The 23,900-nt window shown below is 42.7% G+C and overlaps 2 protein-coding genes across 5 annotated transcripts in view; both read left to right on the plus strand.

Moving 5' to 3' along the window:
* Positions 1-4,517, plus strand: part of shisa7b (shisa family member 7) — a 39,966-nt gene extending 35,449 nt beyond the window's left edge. For all 4 annotated transcript variants that reach the window (XM_034199721.1, XM_034199720.1, XM_034199722.1 and 1 more), the window contains one exon: positions 754-4,517. In XM_034199721.1, coding sequence (XP_034055612.1) covers positions 754-1,204 — 451 coding nt within the window. In that variant the 3' untranslated portion in view covers positions 1,205-4,517. The remainder of the gene's footprint in view (positions 1-753) is intronic.
* A 1,525-nt stretch (positions 4,518-6,042) lies between these two features.
* On the plus strand, positions 6,043-17,126 carry LOC117535291. The gene is made up of 2 exons (XM_034199712.1): positions 6,043-6,609; positions 10,403-17,126. The coding sequence occupies exon 2, from the start codon at positions 10,793-10,795 to the stop codon at positions 14,822-14,824; it is 4,032 nt and encodes a 1,343-aa protein (XP_034055603.1). The 5' UTR covers positions 6,043-6,609; positions 10,403-10,792; the 3' UTR covers positions 14,825-17,126.
* The last annotated feature ends 6,774 nt before the right edge of the window (positions 17,127-23,900 follow it).

Here is a 23,900-nt window from a genome sequence, read left to right on the forward strand (position 1 = left end):
GAAATATAAACCCACGTTTGTCTTTTGCCTGCTCCTGAGAACAAAAAAACACCAACATCAACAGGAAATCCCTTCTTCAATTAAAGTGTTAATTATGTTCGGTGTTTTAAACAACTGATCAGAAATCAGATACTGTAGAAGCTTTCAATGTGTAAAACTTCAAAGCTGGAGTGTGAAAGCTTTGTCTCCCTCTTCTGGTGGGGATAGTAATTATACAAAGACTGTTGCGTTCGCTTCTCGCCGCCTCTCCCCCCACCTTTCCCCGAATCTTCGCCGATCGCTTTCTTTTCTGACTTTAAATCCATCCTCTGAGTTTCTTTGTTATCTGGAGCATCCATTCCAGAATCTTCTTTCAGGTGCTTCTTAGGATTTCCCCCGCTGTATTCTATGGTTGCTGCCCCTTTGCTATATTCTCTCCCCGTCTTCATTCCCCCTTTAGCTCTGGCTGTTTGTAATGTGAAATGCAACACCGTGAGACGCCACAACTCTTTAGTACTGATATAAAGAGAGCCTTCACTGGCGGCAACAGGCTTTAGCATCATTGTGTGAACTTCAGAATCTAGCTTTTACATCTACCGTTTGTCCGGGATTATTATTTTAGGAAAAATGCGTTTTTAAGAAATAAAAAGACTTGCTACCATAATAATGATCAGTTGAAGATAAATAAATGATAATATTGATTGAAGGCCTAATGAAGCTGTTATTCCAGGCGTTTTGTGAGCATAATTTAAACGAAGGAGCTTTTTGTTCCAGGTCCCACGAGAGGCTTCTGGTGTCACCTGACCGTCTGGAGGACCGGCTGATGATGGGCATGATGGTCGGGGGGGGAGGTGAGAGGAGTGGCATGGTGCCCACCATGGGCCGGCTCAGCCACAAGGCCCAGTCGCAGCAGAACATCTGCGTCACGCCGTCCATGGAGCGCCACCACATGATCAAGATGAACTCCCACCCCACACCGGGCCACGACCACGAGCGGGACCGGGAACGTGACCGTGACCGTGACCGTAGCTCCGCCCCCATGTCGGGGATGGGCATGCACGGCGGCTGGGACCCCCACGGCGGGGGCGGAAGTGGCCACCCCAACTCCCGGCGGATGGCCTTTGCCAACAAGAGGCAGAACACCATCGAGCAGCTGCACTACATCCCCGGAGGCGGAGGAGTGCAGGGACTGCGGACTGGGAGTAAGAACGAGGTGACAGTGTGAGAGGAAGAGGGAGGAGCAGAGAGAGGAAGATGAGAGTAGAGAGGCGAAGCTGAAGAGGCTTTTAGTGGAGAGATGAGCAGGAAGAAAGAGGTTTGATCTCAGCTGGCTGCCTCACAGGGCTGAACAAATAGCCCCCCCCCCCTTTCCCTTCATAAAACAAAAAGTGGTGGATGACATCACTAATCTCACACTGAGTTTAGCCAATTGATTATCTCACCCTCGTCACCTTGTGTGTTGAAAAAGAGAATATTCAGCCATTCTTTTGAAAAGGGAAGACAGAAATGTCGACTAAAAAGAGCAAAAAATATCACCTGAATGCAGCGCAAAGGCTGCCGGGTGTTCGCTGTGACTTTTATTGAAGGATACCAGCCGAGTGAAATTTGTTGAATTGTCCTTGAGTTTTATTGCACTGTCCTCTGAGTCCTCGAGCTCCGACAGATTCATCTGTCTTTGAATCCACCGCGGATGATGGAGAGCGCTGAGCCGGAGACAGACGGGTTGCTTGTCCTTTGTATTTATGAAAAGTATTTAAAAACCAAACAAGTTGCTTTTGTATGAAATGAACCTGATGATATTAATAGTACTAACGTTACTGAGCCATGTAAGACTTTGTGTATACTTGGTTTTGTCAATCCTTTAGCAGGCCAGTTTATAACCCTTCGGCTGGTTATGTGAACTTTCTTCCCTAGTTGTGATTGGACTGTCATTAAAGGAAAACATTCTCTGCAACAAAAATGTAACCAAGAACCGTTAGACTGCCTTTATGGCTCTATTTAACCTACATAAAATCCAATCATTTGGGTTAAAAAAAAATAAAGACCTACACTAATTCAAGGCCCGGTCACAGCAGCATTTAAACAGCAAAATATATTGGCAAAATTAAATGATTTTGGTGAAATTGCTCAAATTAACATAATTGTCTTATTGTCCTGTTTGTGGCCGAGCTAACAAGCTGGCCGTTAGCAAAAACCTGGCGATATCAGAAACCTTTTTTTACCCTCTTCAATCAAATAATTGACTGAATTGACCCAGCTCAGAAAAAAAGGAAGCTAGCTCTAGTTCTCCCTGCTTGTTAGCCCGTTATCTACTGTAGTTCACCAACTAGGCCTGCGAGTGTTCACTATGTCACCACGTTTTTTTAACAAAGACATGCAGATTAACATTGCTACTGCACCACTTTATAGAATGGCCGGGCCTTCAAAGTAAAATCCACTCTGCAGTATGGTTTTAGCTTAACTTTGTACAGTGAATTCTAGTGGGTGTATATCATCAAATAAACATTGTTCTGTGACCCTTTGCGTAACGATTAGTTTAAATGAAAAAAAAAACGGTTTTGGAATAAGACCGCTCTCAAAGATTGACTATCCTCATGCAGACTGTGGCGGACCCTCTTACACTGTTTAAAAACGTCTCATTGTGAGTTTCAAGGGTTTCTTTGTGCCACTGACCGGCTTCGATCACCACATGTCACCTGCAAGTTGAGCTGCTCTCCTCGTATGAAAGGAAGGGGGGGGGCAGATGGGTTTCGGAGCGGGACAATGGACACTTCACACCAAGGGCTATACCGAATTATCTTTGTGTCTGTGCTCTTTACAGTGTCTGCTTCTCATTTCCATTTTGTCCGTGTCGGCAGGCATGCTTGTGCACATTATTTTTTGTTCCTGTGTAGAAAGAAAATATATAAACATGCAAGGTATTTCTGTAAAACAAATGAACTCGATGTAAAAAACACACGACCATGATTACATTTTTCTGTCGCGGGAGGACATGTTGGCCATGATGTCATATTTTGCACTTTTATTTTGATCTGGCTGTGAGACGGACCTTCTTGCCTTCCAGGCTGGATCTCCCCTTTACGGGTTTTAAGGGACTCATGAGGCCTTGTCTAAGGTTTTCAGCTTCCCCCTCGATAAAGACAGACATGATTGATTACTGAGCGACGCTTCTTGCCAGCCATTTTTAAGTATTTTCCTACGACACACGTCACGTGCTCATGTTGATGGTTTATGATCATACATGTAAGGATTCCCCCTTGATCAGACGACGAACGCTCTTATCATGATTTCTTTGAATTTATTTTTTTTTCTGTGAATTTCAATGTGTAATCCTGGATTTTCAATATTCAAACTTTCTTAGTGGAATTAAGAAGAAAAAAAAACAACATTCGTATTATCCAGAACAAAAAGAGCTGATGCAATCAAAAAGAGAAAAGACGAACCGCATGACGATGTCAAAAGCCAGTGTTTATGTCATAGTGCTGACTTATGATGTCACGGCGTGTATGTGTGTAAATGTACATGCGTCTGTTTTCATTTGTGTGCCCGTGTGTGTAACTCTCTCAGTGTCTTCTTCTTCTTAGGAATGCAGAACCTCATTTTTGACCAAACGTTCGGGTCGTGTCTTCAGCTCACGAGGACGATTTAAAGACCCGAGTTTACGTGTTCATATCAACTTGAAATTTGAAAAAAGGCCTGTCGTCATTTAGCTAAAAGGAAGAAAAAAAGGGACATTGATCAATCACAGCTTCTTTCTTGTCGAGCTACGTTCACCAAAGCGAGGACTTTTAAAATGTTTGTAAATTATCGAAGGCCTATATTGTGTCAAGTTTTTGGTATTTGATTAGAAGTGAAACGGCCGTCACTCGGCTGATGAATTTGTGTCGCTGCTAAATATTTATCTGCAAAAAGTGATTTGTTTCCCATGAACAAGCTGCTCATTTGTGCTAATTTTAACAGAACTTTCGGGGTACAAGAGCTGGAAATACAGTATTAGGAGCGAGTTAGAGTTGTTGATAAAGTGGGTCGTGGGGGAGAATGTATTCCGTTTGGCTGACAGGAAAGGCCCTGTGGTTTTTACAACGTAAACATCTCATTAACTTTTAAAGAGAGGCAAAAAATGGGGGGGAAATGTAAATGACACGTGACATTCAGTTGTATTTTTAATGTCTCATCCTCATACCTTCTGATTCAGATGTTGTTATCCATGTTTAGTTAATTGCTCCCCTGATGATTAAACCGTGTGCCTGTGTGTGTGTGTGTGTGTGTATGTGTGTGTGTGTATGCGCAGTTGTGTGTGAGTGTGTTCACCACTGGGAGGGGGAGGCATGGGCATATTTGTATTCTCAAAGCTACTCTGCATACCTCAAATTGTATGATACATTTATTTATTACATACCCTTATATGTCTATTTCCAAGAATATCCAAACAAAGGTCTCACAGATGTGCAACCCTTTTGTTAACAGTGATCAATTCTTGAGTTTATAGGAACCATACTGTTTAATTGATAATAACAATAAAAAAATATCCCACTAAACCTTGTTTTCTGTTATATTTGCTGCAATTTGCCTCTTTAGCTTTCAGGCACACATTTGGAGGTTTTAAAGGTAATACAAAGTATTTTAAGGCTATTTTTGACATTTTAGAGAGAATCATCAATTGTTTAATACATAATAAAAGCACTATTTCAGAGTGTAACAGCATGTTTTGCAAAGCTGCTGTTATCTATTATTTGTATAAATATTTGTTTGTATATTTATTGTTACAGAAAATCATACCTCACTGTATAAGTCTAATTTATTTTATTTTTCTATTTTAATTTAATTATAGTGTTGGGACAACACTTGGGTACAGAAACCAAAATGATTGGGAAATGTAGACTTTAATTCACAGTTTATTTAAATGTTATTGAACAAAGTAGCTGAAGGTTTTAAATCATGTCTGGACACAAAGTAACATAAAATAAAAAGAAAGCATTGATGTTCAAAATATCAAACAATAAAATCAAGCGGTGGTTTTTTGGGAATCTGAGTGTGAAAATAAGGAAGCATGAGTGTGTGTGATACCAACTATTGTGTTTCTGAAATCAGCTCAGCCTCCCTGTGTTTAGACCCAAGGGAGCAATTTGAGGCTGCACAGGGGAAAACACATCTCCACCGACCACTCCCCCCAATTAGGCACAAATTATTAAACTCATTAGGTTTGTTAACTTAAGGAAAGGAGGAAATTACAGAAGACAAACATTATTAAGGTGGGCTCAGATTCACTGCTGTCGACTCACAACATCAAAATACTTTATAATTAGTTTAGATATTTATGATATGAATGTCAATATGTATTGTATGATTGTATTGATTGTTAATGTACTTGGGATAGGTTGAGAATAACAAAGTCCAACTTACATTCACACAAAAAAATCCAATTAATCAATCAATACTTGTATGGCTTTTAACCGTGCCATTGAACCTTACTTAGACCTGGTTTAAGCAGTGTTTTATGGATCAAATAAAACACTGATAAAACATTATTACTTATTATTACTCTCCCTACATGGATTATAAATAAAATCAACAGGTGTATTACTCTGTACACCTGCATTTGCAAAAAAACATGGAGGTACACACATTCAGAAGTGCAGCCAAAACGGAAATGTATTTTGTTTTCACTATTTTACCACACATTAAACAGCCCAGGCACAGATCCTTACACACCCACACTGCAGCGCAGAAATACTGTACTATAATGATACATTTAATTGAATGCAAATCAGGCACGATAGGCCCAGCAGCACATGCATGACACACACACACACGCACACGCACACGCACACACACACACACAGTGGTGTTATGCAGCACGCGCCGTAATGATATCTTTAATTGACTCATTATCATTTCACACACACTTAGTGTGAAAACACACACACAAACACACACTTCACATAGGAGCCTAATGACATAGTATCAGAATTCATTGGGATATATTTGTATTGGACTCAATACATGCATTCACACGCACGTACGCGCACACACACGGACATAGCGTACACACGCTTTATTTATTCACGAGCATCATGCTGGATTGGACCCATATTTTGCTAACTGAAGGGCAGAGGTGGATGTGAGCAGGCAGCAGCAGAGTGGTCTCGGCCGGACAGAGCAACCTGTGCCTGGCTCTACCCGGAACCATTATGCAGACAGGAAACTACCATTTTAAAGCTAGCAGCATTGGAGGAGCCGTCGTCCATAGGGGGGGACACCTAAATCTGACACGGGGCGGAAAACAGCCAACCGAGGAGAAAAGACGGGAAAATACGACGCAAACAAAACAAAGGCGCCGTTTGGGAGAGGACGAGCAGTAAACCGGGGGAGCTGTAGGACTGAGGCGGCGAACAATGGACATATCGGGCCAGGCCAGCGGAAATAGTTTTTGTTAGCGAATGAAAAGCAGCCCTCCCGGGCCGATGGAGAGCCAGGCCTTTCACAGTGTTTTTCCATGGATGAAGAAAAAGGCCCCGCTGACTGGCAGTAGGGACACCGCTCTTACGGCGCACTCCTCGCTTGGTGTTTTCACAATTTTACTCCCATGTTTCTGAGGTGTTTTTGCACCTAGCCATCGTATGCTACAAGGTAAGAAAACAAAAACAAAAGCTGTTTCCAGCAGCGGGATGTTGGCTAATTTGCTAGCTGCCAAGCTAAGCGCACAGCTAGTCTGCTAGCAGTGCTAGCGCAAAGCTATTGAAACGCGATACCTCCTTTATGTCAGTTTAGTTATATGTATCTGTAGTTCAACGCTTTTACTCACAGTGTAGCTCAATAAAAAACACCTATGTGCTAATGTTATAAATGTGTTATACATTATATCATGGTCTTCAGTGCAGCGTTGGTTACCGTTAGCTAGTGGAGTGATTAATGGATGCTAGTAGTTTCTGGTGGATGAGTGTCAACAGTCATGTCTTTCCATCTAACCTGCTCTTTCATCGGTGCCTGTGTTTCAGGCTGTCGGCCTCAAGACACCGCTTGTCGGCGGAGAAAGCGACCGTGTCTCCCCTAAAAGCCGCGGTCCAGCAGGGAGCCCCAGACCTGTGGATTAGCCGATAAAATAGACACAACATGAAATCACACAACTCCAAATGTTCAAACTAAATGTTAGCTTTAGTTTGTCCGGTGTGCTTTCCCCGCAAGTAACTCATAGTACCTATGACAAAATATGGGCTTAAAGGAGCATCAGCTCGCATATACTGAGCAGTAATAGCATGCTTATTTCAAACACTGATGCAGAATCAGCAGCACATACTACCTGTTTGTTTGGGTTTAGACACGGCTTAAAACAGGATGTTCACTTATGTATTCTACTGTGTATATCTCAATAGCATACTGGCGTAATAATGTACACATTACCATGGGATTGTAAGTAGTATGAAGAAAATGTAATTATGTGCAACAGATAAACCCACTCATACTGTAGATATTAATTATAGTTTGCCCTTTTTATTATAAAGATAATATTGTCCCAGTAATACACTACTTTTGCTATTGCATTTTTAGCCTACATTTTTATCTTATATTGATATCATGGAACAAACTCAATGAGGTAATAATTAATAAATTACTTCCCTCTTAATGTTTTATGTTGGAAAAATCAATATGTATGTACAGGTGTACAACATCCCTCACATCAGATTTAAAACTAACTTAAATATAATCTTGGCACTTTATTTATACTCGGTACTTCTACTTCTATTTTTTTTAAATAATGTTTCTGGTAGAGTCCTTCAGGTGGAACGTTTTTTGTTGCTCCTGTGATGTAACAGGAGGCAGAGTGCTCACTCTTAAGGGGATTTGAGCCCAGGGTCACATTCAGCCATGTCGAACCTTATGTATATCAAATGTAGAAAGCATTATGTGCTAAACACCCTGTTGCAAATGTTGCAGTTTCTTATGTTTTTCTGAGATAATTTAACACAAATGTTCACTTTAGAGTGCATTTAGTCTGTTTTGAACAGAGTGCTTATACTGTTCTCTTAGGATTTTTCACATTGGATATATTTGTTTCCACCTCTGACCCACCAACCAAAGTGCAGCAAACAGACTTAAAATAGCCATTGCAATGGATGGCATACCGTTAGGATGAAATGCATCAATCAACAACTAAATGTTTCCAAAGGGTTTTCACATTGAGCACATCCAAGGTCAACCTGTTGAATGAAATCCCTCGTACATCGTGGGTGGGTGCTCGCTGAGAGTTTGTGAAGTGTTTTTAAAGGCAAACAATCAGTAGCATGTGATGCCCAGATTATTACCTTTTTGTCTGTTTGAAAGAGCACCTGGCGCAACATGTGTGAACTAGTTCCCCGATAGAGATCTAGATTGAAACTCTGTGGTGGGGATGGCGTGTTTGACTGCCCATTGCCTTATGTTTCTTACTTAGATTAAAATAAATGTATCATAAATCTAAATAAAGTGACGTTTCTTATCTTATAGCTCAATATATTGTCATGGTTACTGCACAATGCCACAACATTATGGGATTTTAAAGGGGCCATTTTTTTTTTTTCATAATTGTATTGTGTTCCTCTATGTGACATGTCTTCATGCTTTAATGTTCAAAAAGGTCTTAATCTTTCTCAATCTGCCTGTGCTGCAGCACCTCTTTTCACCCTCTGTCCGAAACCAGAGCCCATTTCCCAATTAGTTGAAGTTGGACAAGTGTTTGTTTTGTAAAGAACGTTTCTTAGCTCAAGCCCTACTGTCTGGTCCAGATGCTTTCCTTCTTCCTTGAGAATCTGATTCATACAATTATCTCATGATCAGAAGGAAAATAAACTTCTTAGAACTGGATATATAACAGGAGCATCTTTCTTATTAATATCGCTGTTGTTTGGCCTTGTGTTCATCATCTTTCAAACAAATATCAACATTGAAGCATTAGCATTTAGCTTTTTGAATACATTTCACACATAGAGCCACACATTGCTTTAAGTAACAGCAGGTTTCCATATTCTTCAGAAAGAAATCTGCATTATTTCTGGTTTTCAGATATTTATTTTGATATATTGCTGCTGTATATGAATTTCCTGTCACTCTGCCAAGCTTCAGACTGTACGCAGATGTGACGGTACAATAAGGATGTTTGGCTTCTCTGGTTTCTGTCTCAGGGGAGAGTCATTCATGTCGAGCCAGAAGGAGGTCAGAATCAAGTGCAAAGTGCGGATGAAATGCTTTCTGTTCTAGGCTAATGTTTTGGTCAGAAGACAAAGCAGCAAGTTGTGGATTTCAGCGGAACAAAGAAGCATATTTTTCTAATTGTAAAGCAGATGTCATAGCTGGCAGCCATGTTATCCAGCAGGAGCTGGACAGGATTCATGTGGCATTTTGAGCCACACTCTCATTTCATTTCCCTCTCTAGGCTCTATCTACTGCTCTCAATAGTGTATACCGTGCGAAGATTTACAAATAAATCAGTCAAATCCTACACTTCAGCACTTTAAAGGGATATAACGAATATGTCATAATACATTTTTCAGATCATTTCTTATTTTATTTGTCTGCTTTGTCTCTAAAATGCCATTTTTAAACAATCATTTGATTAAAACTCCTTTCACATTAAAACAAAGACAGAAAGACACATTGTGCAAGGTGATATCCTTAGTTCTTTAACTATTTTAAAATAAAAATACAGTCTTGTTGCAACAGGTTATATAGGTTAACAACAGCAGGTTGATATTAGAAAGCCAGCCAATTAGCATTTGACCAAATTGTACAAACAATACATATTGCAGTATGCTTTCTAAGATTACTACAGAAAGATAATTGCACTGTTGTGGCCTCTCATTCTGAACAAATAAGCAGTGACCTAACTGTCCCCTGAGTTTGAGCGGGATATTGTCGATATAATTAGATTTTTTTTAGAGAAATATTTTTGATTAGACTTTATCTTTAGTGGGAAATTAAGATTCAGAAGAAATAAATGCATTACACTAAGCACCTTTGAAGAAAAAACACGTTTTCATTTTTCAATAATGAATAATACATCCTCAATAATTCCTCAGCAGGCTCAATAAATGAACTGTTCAAATGTAATTTTAAGGTAAAATAAAGATTACTGAGGCAAATAAATAAATGTTAATCTTTATATATTTATTCATATATTTAACAGTGCACATTAATCAACATTTCTGTAATGTGCCAGAGTTAGCCAATCTGTAGTGCCTGGACAGATTTAGTAAATCACCCTAAAGACACATTTTAGTTGTTTGTTTTGGTTCCCTTTGAGACATTCAGCACTCAGGTTGTTTAGGCTCTGAGTGGAAGAAAAACCATAGTGTTGTTGAACTCTCTGTGCCAAAAGTGTTTTGTTATCTCGGTATCAAGTCACTAAATCTCTGACATTATTGTTTCTTGTCCCCCTCGCATTCTTTAGGTTGCCTCAAGAACTCCATGAGGGGACAGAAGGCAACAACCAATGGTTCTCCCTCTGCTGAAATAGCACACTCCTTTCCATGTAACTGCTGACCTGATTTTCTAAATATTATGGAACACTTTGAAGAAACACTACAGACTCTGTTTTTAGTATGATTTAGCTTAATGCATATTTATGACCCTTTTTTATTAAATCTCCCAGAAGCACTTGCAGGCTTCCCGCTTGAATGAAAAACTAATAGTGATACAAAAAAAATCGGCTTTCGTTGGATTATAGCGGTTTGTTGGAAGTTTGGGGTCAGGACTACCTCTGAATATCCCAACTTGTCCCAGCTGTTTCTAGCATTAAAGGCTTAGTGCAAGCAGCACTTTGCACCTCACGGATTGGAAGATGTTCCAATTCAGCAAGTACCCCATGGACATTTTAGAGATGCTGAGCGGACACCAGGCCCACCAGTTTAAAGGCCTGGGATTAGAGCGGCAGCTAAGCCACCAGCAGCAGGTCCAGCTGCAGCACCAGCAGCAGCTCCAGCAGCAGCACCAGCCCTCCGTTGACGGCTCAGGAAGCCTGCTCTCCGGCCTGGGCCTAGGACCCCTCCAGAGTTCTCGGAGTAATGCCTTCGCAGACTCCTCCTCGTTATTTGCCAAAATGAGCGCCCCCCCCTCATCAATCTCTCATCAGAGCCAGTCGTCTTCCTCTCACAGCTCCAGAAAGTCCAGTAAAATGAGCAGTGGGAGCGGGAGCTCGGGATACCCCCAGTTCCTGCGGCCATTCCACCCGGCCGAGGCTGCGCTGGCTCAGGAGCAGCTCCACTCTGGGATGGGACGCTTTGACTTTGGTAGCGGCAGCAGCGGTGGGATTGTCACTCCCGCACCCCCGCCTCCACCGCTGCATCCAGGCCTCTCTGTCCCCCAGCCCTCTGCTGGTCTCCCCACTTCCTCGCCCTCTTCCTCCACCTCCTCAGCCAACAACCCCTCCGGCAGCACTGCGGTCCCCTTAGTGGGCCAGTCCGACCCCCGCAGCCTCCACCAGCAGTTCAGCTGCATGCTGGCTGCCAACCAGTACTTCCTTTCTGGCGTCCCCACCAACAGCAGCCTGGAGCAGTTCCTCGTGCAGCAAGGCACTCACAACCACTTGGGTTTGGGTCTCAGCCAAGGGCCCATCGACTCCAACTCTGGCCTGGCTCCTCCCCCTTCCCTCCACTCCGCACACAGCCACGGCCACTCAGCTCCACAGCAGCAGCAACAGCAGCTGAGCTCTCACGCCTTATCTCATCCCCACAGCCACACTCACCACCCTCACCCTCTCCACCCGGCGCCCCAGCCTGCCCCTCTGGGTGGCTTTGATTTCCAAGGCATTCCAGTCCTCTCCTCTAACCAGATAGCATCGCTAATGCAGCAAGAGGCTGGCCTTTCCCTCCCCCTGCCCCTGCACCTGTCCCTCTCTAAAGACGATGCAAAGACAGGAGACAGCTCGTCTTCATCTGCTTCAAGCGGAGGAAGCAGGAGAAAGAAAGCAATGGCGGGCTACCTCCCCCAGAGGAAATCAGAGACTAGCATCCAGACAACTCACAGCAGCAGTGTCAGTAACTGCCACAGCAGCTCGAGTGGGCACAGTCAGAGCTCCTCAGCAGACCACGTGGGAGGAGAATCTGGGGGTGTTGGGATAAGTGACATCGGAAGCGAGCCACAGCATTCCTCTCACCACTCATCATCCTCACAGCGACAGCAGTCATCCTCCAGCGTCTCCTCCTCATCCTCGGCCCCTCCTTCTAATTCCACCTCTGTGCTTGTAGCCAACGGTAACCAACAGTTGTCCAAATCCCAGGACAGTAACAGTTCATCCGGCCAGCCGGAGCCAGAACCCCTCTACCACTGTGGTGAATGTGGTAAAACCTTCACCCACCTCTCCAGCCTGCGAAGGCATCTCCGCAGCCACGGCTTGACACCAGAAAGCCAAAGCAGGAAGTCTGACTGTAACTCCCCAAGCCCAGAAAGGGTATTCTGCTGTGGTCAGTGTGGAAAGAAATTTAAAAAGAGGGGTCACCTCATCCAACATAGCGTCACCCACTCAGAAAACCGGCCTTTTGCCTGCAACATCTGCCAAAAGTCTTTCAACCGGCGAGAGTCTCTTACGAGACACGAGAAGATTCACGACGATAAGCCTTTCCGCTGCCCGGCCTGCGGGCGCTGCTTCCGGGAGAGCACCTCTCTTCTCAACCACGCTGCTTCAGGGGCCTGTGGCAAACCTCCTCGGAGTTCAAAAAACCGCGCCAGCAGCGAAGGGAGCGTATCATCCAACCCGAGCAGCAGCAGTAAAATCGGAAGCAGTGGAAACAGGGTGGGACTCCCAAACGATGGGGCAGCAATGGCCAATGACAAGTATGCAACAGATTTTTCCAGAAACCGCTACCAGAATCACTTGCCCTATAGCGGGGTGGACGATTACAGGCGATCACAACCAGCGTCCCTGTACTCCCCAGAGAGTCTAGCCAGTGAAATGAACAACCAAACTTTGCGTAAGGCCCCATTAGCCCCAACTCTGCACCCCCACCCACAGCCACAGCAGCAGCAGCAGCACCACCACCACCAACAGCCACCGCAGCAGCAACAGCCGCAGCCACACCTCCCCCTCTCCTCCCTATTGGATGATTCGGAGGATGAAGTCACCAGCAGTGCGATGTCGGCCATCGCTGCTGCAGCTGCTGCTTCCTGTGATTTAAACGCTGAAGGTCGGGACGGAGAGAGGAGGGATATCATTGGAGGCCTCCTGGGGGGGTTGGGGTTTGGTAACCTCAGCGGACCGTCTTCTACGTCCAGCCTCAACGGTGCCACATTGCCTTTGACCCACCCTAGCCAGCCCCACACAAAGCCCCGGAGGCCAAGAAAGCCCCGAGAGAAGAGAGACCCAAACAACATCGTCAGGAGGAGAAGAAGCCCCGCCCCTCCAGGAGATGGGTCAGAGCGGCCGTACAGCTGCCAGGTCTGTTGCAAACGCTTCAGGAGGGCGGAGACGCTGCGGCGCCACACCCGCGTTCACACGGGCGAGAAACCTCACGCCTGCGACGTGTGCGGCAAAATGTTCCGCGAGCCTTTCCACCTCACCAAGCATCTGACCGTGCACTCGGGTCAAAAGAACTACAAATGCAATCTGTGCGGGAAGATGTTTGCCTATGCACAGAGCCTGGTGAGACACGGGAAGCTGCACAGGAAAGGCGAGATCGACAGCCAGGGGAGGCGGGTCAAAGGTGCTGCTGCCGCTGCTGCTGCTGCTGCTGCAGCCGCCGCCATCAGTCAGGTCGGCCCCTCAGGAAACTCTGACTACTTCTCATCCTGCTCCCAAGGAGAAAAGTCTCCCACATCTGGCACCCCCTCTCAGAGGCTTTACACCTGTACAGTGTGCTGGAAATCATTCCGCCACTACTTCCACCTGACGGCACATCAACAGACTGTTCACGGGGGAGGGGTCGGGCTGGAGAAGTCCTTTCGATGTGAAGTGTGCGGTAAAGCCTTCGCCTACTCCAACAGCTTAGTGCGCCACAAGCTGTCTCAGCACGGCATCGACCGCAACGGCCAACGGGTCAACCAGTCCCAACCCTCGGGATACGCCCCGGTCTTCTACGACTCAGGGTCAGGTTCTAACTACGCCGGGTCTTCACACATGCAACAAGGGGCTCCTGGGCAGCAGCAGCAGCAACAACAACAACACCCTTTTCACTACCGCTCGAAAAACATCCAAAAGCGGCTTGGTCAAACAAAAAAACAAAAAACAAAAAAACCGCAAGTTCTGATCCACAGCATAATGAGAGACGGAAAGCTGGTGGGTGTTCCTCTGAGTAACGACACCCGCAAGAAGCTGATGCTTCTAAGGAAAAAGAGGGGCAGACTGCAGGAGGCGCTCAAGAAGAAAAAGATCCTGGCGCAGCTGAGGGTAAAGGGCTGCGTGGTGAAGGCAAAGTCGTGGAGCGGAGGCGCCGTCACAGTCACCGGCCTCTCCTCCATGGAAATCCCCATTAAGCGCTTCCCCTGCCCAATCTGCCCCAGCGCCACCTACGCCCTGCCGGGTGCTCTGCTGGTCCATCGCGCCGTCAGGCATCCGCCGAGGACCTCAGGCCGCAGCGCCCGCCTGCGCTGCCAGGTTTGTGGCAGGCGCAGCAGCTCACTACACAAAGCCTTGAAACACCGGGGCAAGCATCTGAAGCAAGCCGCGTTCCAATGCTGCAAATGTCGACACCACTTCTGGAACTCGCTGCTCCTGGCCCGCCACGACTTCTGCTGCCGGGGGCCGCCCATCAGCAGGGGCTGGGAACTGATGAAGATGAAGTCCCCGCCTTCAGAAAGCAACCATTCGCCGGCCCCGCTAGCGCTGCCGGTTCTGGTCCAGCCCGAGAGATCAACAGTACTGACTGAGTACAGCCAGTAGACAAAAAAAAAAAAAAGACTGTTTTCTAGACTAGATTGTTTTGATGTTTTATTTTTTTTAGATAACCCAAGAAGCAAGCAAGAGCTAGCACGTTTTTTTAACAGAACAAGTGGGGAAGGTTTAGTGTAACTACCGTAATACCCCCACAATGCACCCTGATAAATCTGTATACAATCCTGACTCACTGCAGCAGAGGGGGTTGGAAATGAGTGGACTTCAAAAGGCCCTAAATCACCCTCATCACCCTTCTGCAGGGTGGAGGAACTCTACACACAGTTTAGTAGCACCTGTTTGAAAAAACGCATAATCCAGTTTCATCATCATGTTTTATTTTATTCCTCCTATTAGCAGTGTTTGTGCATAATATGGATTGGATGCGGATTGTAGAAGTGAGGTACCTTTTTAGTACCTGTTTATTTTTTCAAGTTGTTTTCACATTATTCACAGTTAATCCGTATAGTCTGGGTCTCTTGCTCTGTATGTTTATTTGTGTGTGTCCCCCCCCCCTAGTGGAGAGTCTCCCACTTTTTATACTGAGATCTGCCCTTTAAGCTAAATTAATCTTTTAAGAAAGAAAAGTAAAGGGTCTAATCTGTCACGAAAAGGCAGTTTGATGTGCTAAAGGGTGTCAAACTCAATTTCATCGCGGGCCACATTAGCATTATGGTTGCACTCAAAGGGCCGGTTGTAACTTTAAGACGATATAAATATATAAAATAATGTATTATATGACATTAATGCCTCTGCATTTGATTATTATCGGATAGGGTAATAACTTCATAATTAACTACGTCTGAAGGCGAAAGTCCAGGGCAAATAATTGCAAGTCTCTTCAGTGCGCATGTCACAAAATGAGATGCATTGTGGGACATGTTGTTTATTGGCAATGTGCTTCTGTAAAGTGGCAAGTAACCGTATAATAAACATATTATATTCTTTGAAAGCTCTTGCGTAAAATGAAGTCGCGGGCCGGATTTGGCCCCCGGGCCTTGAGTTTGACACCCCTGTGCTAAAGTGACTGAAAAAGGAAAAGTATTGGTGACCTTGTTTTTAATGTACACTACTTTTGTCATGTTTGTAAAGAGGCGTGGACAGAAAACCAACTTTTCATGTGTTCAGGATTCGAAAAAGGACAACAGAAATAACCGGAGTGTACTGAACAATTCGTATTATATTTTATTATATATTGATTATTTGCTGTTTTTTACTCCAAGTATCATTTCTGTTATCATTGTTGGTATTGTATGGGTGGGAGGGAACGAGGTGGGGTCTTTGTAAAACAGCAGGATGAGTATATGTATCGATGTGATATTCCCGTACCCTTTACCCGCTCCCTCATTGCCACAGTTAAGCCCAATTTTTGTAACACAACGTGTACACATAGTTCATTACTTAGGTCCTGTCCAACATGTTCTTTCTTTTCTGTAAAACTAAAACATGTAATATTACTAAATTACTATCCTTTTTCTTTGCCTAAAAGTGAGTTGTTGAAAACCCTCAAATCAAATAAAAAAAATCTGAAATGGTACCCTTTGTTTAATTTGATGTTTAAAGTTAAAGGCACCCGTCCATCTGAGATATAATACAAACTATATTCAAACCTGTGGTATCGGTTTTAGAAATTTTCTGTTTCCTAGAACATTTCAAATAAATAACTGAAAGGAAAGAGCTCAACTTAAAATATTAATTGAATGTATTATTGGAAATATAAGCCTTCCTATAATCTAATTTTGCATGTTCAGTTAAAAGAATGAAGTACTCTATAGGTTACATCAGTAATGAATAAATTGGAAGGCTATCAACACTGAACAAATGGGATCATAAATAGTAGGGTCAGCTTTCTCTCTCGTGGCTAACCACAGCAGTAACTTCCAAAGGGGTCGCTTTCACCACAAGAAGCTGTGGTTTCCTTAGTTCAAGTCTCGTGCCCTTCTGTCAAGATAGTCACAGTTTCAGACAATATTACCTGGAATGAGTTCATAGTCATAACGGAAGCAATGCCACAGATATATTTGATAATTCACTGTTCAGATTACCTCTTTTTACTGAAGGTCCCTTTACCTAACTGTGAATTTCATTTATGTAACTTTAAATTCTATTAGAGCTACATTCAGATGAAACAAAAGAAAGTGACATTGATAGCCCTGCCTCTAAAGCCACTAACTCAAAAGTATGACCATGACCGTATAAAAGCATTTGATGTATATTTTGCAGTCAGAATTTCAACGAATGTAAAATATTTGAAAAAAGAAAAACCCATTTATGCTTTTAAATGATTAAATAAATCTGTTTTAAAAAGTTGGAAATGAATTCAGTTTTGAAAGTCTTTTATGTCCATCCTCTCCAGCTTCTATATCAAATACTTTTTTTGGTAATTTGATTAAAAGATCTTCAGTGTGGGCATGTGAAATGATCAAATAGAACATAAAATAGTGTGATCTAATTTTGTTTTAATGAAAAGTGTGTGGATTTAAGGAATACTCGTCTCCTTCCATCCACCTCTTTCCAACCTAATGGGGATCCAGCACCATCGGCTCTCCTGCGGCTAAATCCTGATCTGTAAACATTCAGAATGACACAGAACAGCAGCAGCTCAACTACACTTCCATCCTCTCAGAGCTTGTTTTCATAATAATGAATCCACTGTGTATTTTTACCCATGCTCTCCTCCTACAGGGACACTGAAGTGGTTTCTCTCGGTCACATGTAGCTTGCCGTCCCACGCTCACAACACAGCAGACCTTCACAGAGCTGCAGCTCCACACACATCAGAGCAGGAGGGCAGGTGTAGTGCACATGGAGGGGGGGGGTCAGGTGAGCTGTTTATCCAGCTGCTGGGGGGGTCTCATGTGCACCAGCACGTGTCTCACCAACCTGTGTGAAGTAGGGTTCCCGGGCAGTAAAAGGTTCCCTGTCGCTTTATACTGCAATACAGTATATGGATCTTCTCCTTAATACACTGTTGGGAAGTTTAATATATGAAATTGCATCGTATTTTATTAGCTCATCATATTTATCTGTGAAAAAAAAAAGAAACGATGCATTTTCAGCTGATCCAAGGCTTTAGAAACTGTTTAGTTTAAGAAGTGGGAGAATATTCCGAACACAGCAAGGAACTCATGAAAAACATGAAACTTCTAAAATAGTTGCAAAACGACTACAAAGAGTAGGAATGTCTGTAAAGAGACCAACAGTTAATGTAAAAAGATGCACAATTACAATCACAGAGACGCTCAAAACAACTTAAAATGGATTCAAAACAACCACAAAAAGCTAAAATAATAAGTAAAGATACAAAATGTAGTAGATGCAAACCTACAACAAAGATTTGTAAAATTAAGACTAAAAAACCTAAAATGTCAAAAAGTAGATGCAAATTACTTAAAAACATGATTGCAAAGTTACAATATTATGGAAAAGAAAATATCAATGGCTGAAAATTGCACACTACAAAAAAAATAGATGCAAAACAAGCTGGATGAGGACAGAGACCCAAAATGACCATAGTGAAATAAAAACAGCAAATAAGAAAATTGCAAATCAATCACAGAGATGCAAATTGACAACTAGGAGCAAAACTACTCAAAATAAACGTAAAATCACAGAACAAAGAAATAAATTGGCTAAACGGACAGAACAATTCCACCAAAATGAAAAACAGCCACAGAGAGATGCTAAACAACTAAATAGAGATGCATACCAATCAAAGTCGTAGTTAAGTAAAAGTACAAAAGTATTAATCAAATCAAATCAAGTTTTATTTATATAGCACATTTATAAACGATTTTTGGTCGAGCCAAAGTGCTGTACATATAATAAAATTAGCTAAAGCCTTGGATCAGACACTTTACAGAAAATACAACAACACAGATTGTTCAGAATATCAGTATGAGAAAAACGACACCCTCTATCCTTAGACCCTCTGTCCTTAGACCCTCACATCGTACAAGGAAAAACTTCCAGAGAAAACCCACAGTTTAAGGGGAAAAAATGGGAGAAACCTCAGGGAGAGCAACAGAGGAGGGATCCCTCTCCCAGGACGGACAGACGTGCAATAGATGCTGTGTGTAAATCGAAGAGATAATATATTTTACAGCATATAGACCGAATGTTAGGAAATGCATGTGTCTGTAATAAGAAGATGAATCCACGAGGATGTCAGCTACAATCCTGTGGAAGCCATCAGGGAAGCAGCATGACGAGACCCAAGGCAGGACCGCAGAGACAGGTTCAGCCACGACCCGAAATCCACGACTTAATCCAGAACTCGGGATAGAGGATCCAAGACACAGGACTACAGCAAGAGGATCAGCCTCGACTCCGGATCCCGGCGTAGATATAGATACAAAACAAGAAAAAAGATTTGGCTGGGTTAATCGGAACAAGAGAATACACAGACACAGACAGAGAGGGGAAAGGTCATTGGATAAAAGTTATTCTTGATAACACTCTAGAAAGATCTCATGAACTTCCCCACTCAATCTATCAAGACCCGAGCAGTTCTATTAGAAGTCCAAGGTAAAGACACAGGCCGGCGCATATCGCTCATGGAATCCCTCACCATATGAACTCTGACCCCTCAAGTGTACAAGTGAAGAGACACTATGTGTCAGCTCCTTTTAGAATAGAATTTCTTCTCTTCTCAGAGAAACCAGGGTATGAAAAGAATAGCCAGAAAGAGAGGCAGAACGTGACTACGTAAATGCACTCTCCTAAATATTAAAACGAGTAAGAGGTGAAGAAACACAAAGCCAGAAATTGAAAATAAAAGGCACCATCATGCTTCCCCTTACAATAGGGTGGAAATTATGAAGACCCAAATTATAAAGAGGGGACATGGGATACTAGTGAAGAGGGACAACAGTGAAAAATCCCAACGTATCCAACGTACTAGCACTCTCCAAAGAGACAGAAAGTCAAAGTATACGCCGAGAGGCACAACGTGACTGCGTAAATGCACTCTCCTGTATAAATTAGTTCAAGGGGAAGGGGGTGAAAAACGAAACTAATCAAAAGAAGGAAGTAGAGAGGCCTAAATGCCCTCTCCTAGATTCAGTTAAAGGAAAGAACTGGGGAACAAACAACTACAGGAAGAAAGGCCCAACGAGTCAACATCAACACACTCTCCTAGAATAGTTCAAGGTAAACGAGGTAGGAAGAATATAGTAAGAAACGGAGCTGAAAAGGCGTCCAAGAACGCTTTCCCTCTAGTCCAGGGTGAAAATGTAGGATAAGAAAACAGAGATAGAGAGCACAACAACCTATCTCTTCGTCAGATGCACTCCCCCGCCTGGATAAGCGACTCTGTGCCCCATCCCCCTCTACCGGACCTTAGATCCGCAGAGGGAGAGGGGAGGGACCAACCCCAAGGGGGGGTTTAGGGTTTTAAAAGAAAACCCAGCAGAGATCCTAAAATGGATGAAGAAGTAATTACAAAACGGTTTATAAAACCAAGAGGTTATTCCTCATATTTCTAAAATGTTCTAATCTAATTCAGGGTTATACCAACTCAGCTCCAAGCAACCAGACGTAGCAACCAGTCAGTCTAGTCAGAACCTTCTCTAAGGTCTCCCCGCCCCCAACCTACTAATCATAAAAAACTGAAACCCCATAAAACCCCAATAATATTAATAACATTTAATAATATTAAAAATAGTATCAATTCTGAGGATAACTAAATAAATCAATAATTAAACAAAAGCCAGAGAGAAAAAGTGAGTTTTAAGTGTTGATTTAAAAAAAAAAAACAGGGTCCGGGCCGACCTCACATGGAGGAGCAAAGTATTCCAGAGCCTAGGGCCAGCCGCTGCGAAAGCTCGATGCCCTCGGGTTTTAAGCCTGGTCTTAGGCACTATCAACAGCAGCTGATCAGCCGACCTTAAGGCTCTGCCTGGGGTGTAGCGATGGAGGAGTTCGGCTATATAGGCAGGAGCCAGCCCATTTAGGGCTTTGAAAACAAATAAAAGGAGTTTAAAATCTATTCTGAACCGAACTGGAAGCCAATGCAGTGAGGCCAGAATTGGGGTGATATGGTCACGCTTTCTATGGCCAGTAAGAAGACGTGCAGCTGCGTTCTGAACTAGCTGGAGGCCTCTAATTGAGGCCTGATCCAGGCCTGACCCATCAACATTAATAAATATGCTTAATATTAGTAAAATACAACAACAAAAAATACTCTGTTTACACAAAATTCTAAAATATTTGAGGTTTTATCAATGCATTGTACTTATTAATGCATTATTTGTTTACTGTATTGTTGCAGCTTGTGAAGGAATTTATTTCTTACAATATACTGCAAAGTAGCCTGTGAATTTCCCCAAGGGATCAATACAATTTTATTTGAAGATATAAATATAATTATAAATTATTTTTGTAATATTGCTCTATAACAGAATCTGCAAAGTAACCAAAAGAAACTAAAAAAATATGTTAAAAGTGCATTATTGTCCCTTCATTATAGTTGAGTAGTGTAAAGTAGCATTAATACTCAAGCACCTCAACGTTGTACTACGGTTCAGTAATTGAGTACATTTACTCAGATGTCAAACAGGCTACTGGTCTGCAAAAGATGAAAATAAAATAAGTGCAAATACTGAATAATAAGTAAATGAAATGTGTAAAAGTACTGAGTTACATTTCTTCACTGGTTTAACCCTCCTGTTGTGTTCGGGTCAAATCTGACCGATTTAGGCAAGGCAAGTTTATTTATATAGCACATTTCAACACAAGGCAATTCAAAGTGCTTTACAAAAATGAAAGACATTAAGAGCATTAAGAAACATATTATAAAATGACATTTAAAAACAAAGATAATAAAAGTTACAGTGCAGTTTAAGATATGAATATATCAATTAAAAGCAGCGGCAAAAAGAAAAGTCTTCAGCCTGGATTTAAAAGTAGTCAGAGTTGCAGCGGACCGGCAGGTTTCTGGGAGTTTGTTCCAGATATTTGGAGCATAATAACTGAACTTCTCCATGTTTAGTTCTGACTCTGGGGACAGAAAGCTGACCAGTCCCTGAAGACCTGAAGGTTCTGGATGGTTCATAATATAGCAGTAGGTCAGAAATTTATTTTGGGCCTGGTGACTTTAATCAATCATAACTTTTTTATTTTACATTTGATTGCATGAAGGCTTCATCATATCCTTTACAGTAGACATTTGAACGTATAAAATTGCTGATCACCACTTTCATTGCATTTTGGATGATTTAGTCAACTTAGTAACACCCATGGTGTTCCTGGTCAAAAATGACCGCCATAAAGAAAAGGAATTAGTAACCATCCGGATCAGATAAAACACACACACACACTCTAGATCAGTGGTTCTCAAACTTTTTTCAATAATGTACCCCCTTTGAAAAAATAATTCAGCCACGTACCCCCTGATCAGCACAAAAACAATTTGTTAAGGAAAAAATGCCTATATAAAGAGGTACAGTACAGCGCTGCACCATCAGTGTCTGATTTATTAAAACAACAACTTTGTAACTGAGAAACACTTAAATGCTACATTTCAAATGTTTACAATCCATCACTAAATTCATGGCAAACCAATTTTAACATGCAATAACACTAAGACGACATTAGTTGCATTGAACTGATCTTTTTAATAAGTTACAATTTAGTGAGAAACATGGGCTTGTGCTTCACTGAGGATCTTTGTCATTTTGACAGGGAGGCAAACTGCAGTTATTACACTTCGCGTTTTCAAGTAACTCTGTTAATATAAAACCCACACTGCTCAAACTTCCTTACTTTTCCTAAAATTGGTATATTTATTTATTTTGGGGCGTGGGGAATGAAGAGAAAAAAATATATGAGCATTTTATGAGCATGGGATTTTGACCCCTCATATAAACATGCATAATGCTGCGCTATACTTTGCGGCCACACGCCGTTGCCAAGCAACGTTTATTGTTTAAGTCCTTTGATAAGCAGGCAGTCATATAAATAACTAGAACTAGCTAGATCTGATAGATTTGGACACAAACGCGAGTGAAGTCTAACCGGACGCGAGAGAGAGATCAGAGATCAGATCAGCTGCTGCTGACGGAGAACACGCGCCGCTGTGACGGAACGTTGAGTGGAGCTAAATTAAATACGCTAAGAGTTAGACCTAACACACTTAGCTAGTTTGTCTACTCTGGAACTAGCTGACTTTACTGTCGGGTCACTTATTACAGGTTCAGCGAGCTGCACGAGACTGACGGGCTGTCAGGAGAGGGAGAGGAAAAGAGAGCACACCGTTTATTGTTCCCATTTTATTATCCAGAATTACTGTAAACCTTTGAAGAAAGTAGTTCATCTACTATTAGTAGTTTGTTTAAATGCATTACTTATGTTGTTTTTTTCATTAACATAAAATAAATCTCACGTACCCCCTGCAGTACTCCAACGTACCCCTAGGGGTCCACGTACCCCCATTTTGCGTGGGGCCTCATGTTGGCCAGGGACGGCCCTGTGCCCATCCCCAGGCCCCATGTGAATCACACCTGGCACACACACACACACCAGAGATGGGGACTCGAGTTTGTGACTCGGACCCGAGTCGCACTTAAGTCGCACACACAGAGACTTCAGACTTGACTTGGACTCCTGCTCAAAAGACTTCGGACTCGACTTGGACTCGTGTTTTGGGACTCGTGAACAATCATTGTGTTTTCTATTTTCGGCGTATTAAAGGTGGGGTAGGTAAGTTTGAGAAACCGGCTCGAGATCGCTAGAATTTGAAAATACACAACCGGAGAAAATCTGCCACTTCCTTACTGAGCCCCTCCTCCAACACACACGAACGCGCACATGACCAATGAGGGCACGAGATAAGTTTGTGCCCCGATGGGAGGCTGACAGGCAGGTAGGCCATCCAGTTATTATAGCCGGGCCGGCTAAAATAATTGGTCGTGTTTTTTACAGTATTACGGCTTCCACAGATGACATTGTTTTATGGATTTTTTGTCAAAGCATTTATGGACGGTTAGCAAACATGTTTAGCTCAGCATCAGCTATGTAATGTTAACTTAGCTTGCTACTAGCTTTGTAACTGAATATTTGAAAAGATGAGTGAATGTTTGCTTGT

Source organism: Gymnodraco acuticeps, unplaced genomic scaffold (assembly GCF_902827175.1).
Source record: "Gymnodraco acuticeps unplaced genomic scaffold, fGymAcu1.1, whole genome shotgun sequence".
Taxonomy (NCBI): Eukaryota; Metazoa; Chordata; class Actinopteri; order Perciformes; family Bathydraconidae; genus Gymnodraco; species Gymnodraco acuticeps.